Genomic DNA, 4,535 nt, shown 5'->3' with positions numbered 1-4,535 from the left:
AAGAAATAAACTTTTGTTAATCAGGCATTTCCTGAAGTGATCTAAGTTGTTTTAATAGAAGAGCGCAACAGAACCAATGTCAAAAAATATTTGCACGGTTTGCAGTCCCACATTAGAGCCTGTCAGTTACTGGAGAATGTTTTCATTATAATGATTCTCTGCCACATTAGGCCTAGATTTAACATATACATGTATGACCTAAATTTAAATGCTTTTCTGGTTGCAATTAACAAGCTGTGCCTGTCCTGTTAGGAAATTACCTGCAGCTGAATCTCATCACTCAGTTTGCGATCATGGTCCAAACTGAATGGCTCTTGGGAGATTGGGCATGTTATATGGAAATAAACCGACTGTTTAGAAACCAGTGCAACATGTAGATCACAAATACAAGTTACCACAGCACTATTTGGGAAGTATAAAAGAAGTATAAAACTTGATCATAATTTTGCATTCCATAAACCAAGCAATCACTGTGCTAGCAACAAGCTACAGCACGTTAACAGTTACTTTAAACAGACAGTTTCGCTGAGTGTTGCTAGAGTTCAGCATATGAATACCACTCTCAGTGGGGGAAAAGTCACCTCACAATATAAAATGCAAAGAAAACACATTTAACTGTATAAAAATATGATTTCAGTATGGAATTATTTTAGCACTCTACCTAGTTAGCTGCTAAAAGGCTAATATTAGCTATGTGCTAGCAACCTATACTGGCTTGACCTAAGGCACTTCGAAACATATCGTTAGCTTCATAGCATAAGTGCCTAAGTCATTTTTTTGTGATGACATAGGCAGACGGACAGGATGATGCAGCAGTGGTAGGGGAGTAAAGTTAGGCAAAAATCTCAATTTGACCAAAAAATGACTTAGGCACTTATGCTATGAAGCTAACGATATTGATGTTAATAATACTTTAGCTTTTAAATCATCCACATTGTACACCAACACAAGTGACATGGTTTAGGTTAATTTGGATACTACAGATTTTCAGGATCCTACTGTGTTAGGTTTTGTATTGTTGATTGTCATTTATGCTTAGAAATATTTAACCATATATGCTTAGAGGTGTATAATCATTTGTAGATTGAAAGAATGTCTCATCCTAGGAGGTCTGTAACAACTCTGAGTAGCATGAAGGGGGAGGGCGTTCACTCCTCTACAGAGTGTTCTGGCATAGATCACACACCTCCTAGGAGAGGTCGTATCTTCTCTTTGTTGATATATGTCATAGCAAACGTATGTATATCTCTTTAAGTATAAGAGCCTTTTGTTCAGATGGACCCGCTAGACTCCTGGCACCAGCGTTTGGGGAGTCTTCACAGGGTCACATCTTGACCTCACACACACACACACACATACACACACACACACACACACACATACACAGTATTCTTTGTTCACATGTATACCTATGTAAGATGTTATATGTTAATGACCCTATGCATATTCATGTAACCACAATAAAAGGAGTGCTATGGGGAACCTGGCTGAGAGTCTGACGGAGGTCAAGTGGGGGAACAACGCTTGACCCCAGGCAGGTCTCCCTCATGCATGAGTAACATGAAGAACTTTGCCTACTTCGGGTCTTGCTTGCTGTGTAATTATATTGTCCTCAACGTTCCAGCGAATAGGTTCAAGCTACAAACCTATCATACTGTTTTCCATTTTCACCTGGTCCTTATGGCTGATTTCCACTTGTTTGTCATTAAAGGGTATGTTTTTCAGTTCAGCCTGTAAATTACATCTGTGGGCTATTTTTCCTGCTCATAGTGTCTCTAACAACATTTTGTGTATTTTTCATTTCGTGATTAGCAGAAAAACATCAACAAACAGGCACATTTACTCCCCAAAAAATTAATAAAAAGACACAAATTCTTCTTGAATCTGCTGTGGGTCGCACTTAAATCCAATCTGTCTTCATATTTCCTTTATTCTGGTCAAAGAGTTTTAGCAGTAGCACAATGTGCTTATGGTGCAAAATTTTCTCATTTAGTTTATTAAATCCTCTAGAACCTCTATTTGCTATCCAAAATTACTTACTAAACATAACTGAACAAAAAGTCCAGTAAACTTACATTTCCACGGAAGCTATATTTTCCTCTCACAATGGATCTGTAGAGCCGTGTGCGGCTGTCATCCTCAAACGGCACGGTTCCACTCAGCAAAATGTAGGCAATTACCCCTAAAGCCCACATGTCCACTGCACAGGAATAGGGTCTCCTCAGCAACATTTCAGGAGCCATGTACTCAGGGGTTCCACAAGTGGTCCTCAAAGACCACGACTCTCCAGTTTCGTCGTTGACTCGTTCAGAAATCTCACACCTGGTGAGTGTGCTGGCAAAAGCAGACAATCCAAAGTCGGTCACCAACAATCTGGAGTCTGCTCCGGGGTGGTAGTACAGAAGATTCTCAGGCTTCAAGTCTCTGTGGGTGATTCCCAGGCTGTGCAGGTATACCAATGCAGCCAGTATCATCTGGATGGCCTGGGTAGCATCTCGCTCAGTGAAGTGGCCCCTGCTGACAACACGGTCCAAAAGTTCCCCTCCTGTCGCCAGTTCCAGTACCATGTAAACACGCTGTGGAAACTGGAACACCTCAACCAGCTGAATGACATTAGCATGGCTCACCCTCTGCAGCACTGCTAGTTCAGAATCACACACCTCACGACCCTCTGGGGCCTCTACCTCCATCATTTTTATGGCAAAGGGCTGGCGAGTTGCCCTGTGCTCCACACGCACAACACGACTGAAGCTTCCACGACCAATCAGGGCTTTGATGTCATACCTGACAGGGCAGAAGGGGAATGGTGACTCATTACAGCATAACTATCTCATGATACACTGCTGCAAAGCACTAAATGTCTCTCCCTGCAGCTGCAGTCCTGATGTATGGGAATATATGTTTTGCACTATGCTATACAGCATGCAAAGTCGATCAAACCAATATGTATGATCCTGATTTAGATCGCCAATAAACAAGGCAATACTTTATGCAAGCTTTGAATTATGGGATGATGAGCAATACACATGTTTCCCCTTAAAAAGGAATCAGTTTTGTTCCTTTAATTGTTTCTAGGCCTTTATCTGACAAGTACAGGAAGGCGGTGTTTCCGGCATTAAAACCCCCAAGGATCTCAAATGACTGTCTACCATTATTGCAGGATGTTGGGTTGGAAAGAATGAGAAAGACGAATGTTAAAAGGCTCCTATGAGCACTGCAGATGCAGGCTTTTCCACTTATGTTTGGCTGTAAATTGCTATTGCCAAATAATGTACTGGCCTCAAGATTAGTGGATAAAAGCCAATCTATCAGTTGCCACTTTCCTGGATTTTGAGGGGCCTAAATTTCAACCATCCACCATGTTATAATTGAATCTTGATTTTTTTTTTCCAGTACAAGATTGGCAGATTTAAATATCATGGATGTACAAAATACAATTTCCAGCAAGCATAGCAGGAAAAATACTGTCTGCTTTAAAAACTCTGAAGAAATAATTATTCAAACTGTGAAAACTTACCGTGCTGTGACGCGTGGCTCAAACTTGTCCTTATACCTGGGAACCTTGTTCCATTCTTGTCTTTGTTTGATTTGCTGTTTGCTGCTTGGTCCTAGGTGAGGATTATCAACACTGGCAGAAAACCATGGATTTTTTTGCTTCTTCTTTTGTTTCTTTGGCTCATCATCATCCTCATGTCCTTTACTGAAAGCTACTAGTGACTGCACCACACTTACATAGCTTTTCTTAGATGCCTCAGGCAGCACCTTACTGTTCCCACAACCCATTTCTAAGACCAACATTTACTATGGAGCGAGCCGAGATTCCCCTTCATCTGCTGTGAACTGAAAGTGGCCTGAAAAAAAGAAAAAGAAAACCCAAACAAACCCAACTACCTGCTTGAGGTGTGTACACAGCAACAGTAAAGCTCCACCTTCCCACTAAGTTTGAATTTGTCAGGTGTGTGAAGTGATCCTTTCAGTCACTTGTGGTAAAAATGTCACGTAAACAGCAGTTGTTTTGAAGCTATTGTCACTCCTTGCAGATTGTTGCTATACTGCCACAGTAGCAGGAAAAGGAGTCAGGACTCCTGTCACTAGGCAACATAACACTGTAACCAAGAAAAAACAAAAAAGTGGAAAAAAAGAGAACAAATTCTTCTCCAAATTAAACATATAACTAAATAAATAGTCTTTCTACATGCAGATATGTGAGTGCCGGGAGTCAAATATTGCTGATGAGGCATTTCTTTTGATTTAAAATAAATTTAGCATGGGAGTCTAAGGAGATCCAGCCTCAGGTGGCAGATGTGGCAAGCAGGTTTCTCCTTGCTTGTTGGTCACAATAGTTGTGACTAACAAGTCCTAAATCATGCCTTGATTTGCAACATGTTTTACTCTGTGGGATCATTTAAAAGCTATCTTTTGAACATAGACATCTAAAGAACTGAAAGTCCTTTTAAAGCAAAGGAGTCGCCTCCTGCTGGACTAACTTTGGGGTTATTTCCATTTAAAAGAATATCTTATATGTATGCCTTTAC

At 40.7% G+C, this 4,535-nt stretch overlaps 1 protein-coding gene across 1 annotated transcript in view; it reads right to left on the bottom strand.

The window, feature by feature from the left end:
- The window catches only part of LOC102196434 (serine/threonine-protein kinase H1-like), an 11,679-nt gene extending 7,896 nt beyond the window's left edge, over nt 1–3,783 (bottom strand). Inside the window, exons 1-2 of the mRNA XM_005730506.1 lie at nt 3,518–3,783; nt 2,076–2,784 (exon numbers count right to left, since the gene is read on the bottom strand). Of these exons, the coding sequence (XP_005730563.1) occupies nt 2,076–2,784; nt 3,518–3,783 (975 nt within the window). The remainder of the gene's footprint in view (nt 1–2,075; nt 2,785–3,517) is intronic.
- Between the last annotated feature and the right edge of the window lie 752 nt (nt 3,784–4,535).

The sequence above is a fragment of the Pundamilia nyererei genome, unplaced genomic scaffold (assembly GCF_000239375.1).
Source record: "Pundamilia nyererei isolate P.nyererei 1_Seehausen unplaced genomic scaffold, PunNye1.0 scaffold00037, whole genome shotgun sequence".
Lineage (NCBI taxonomy): Eukaryota > Metazoa > Chordata > Actinopteri > Cichliformes > Cichlidae > Pundamilia > Pundamilia nyererei.
This window is presented reverse-complemented; position numbering and strand designations above follow the sequence as displayed.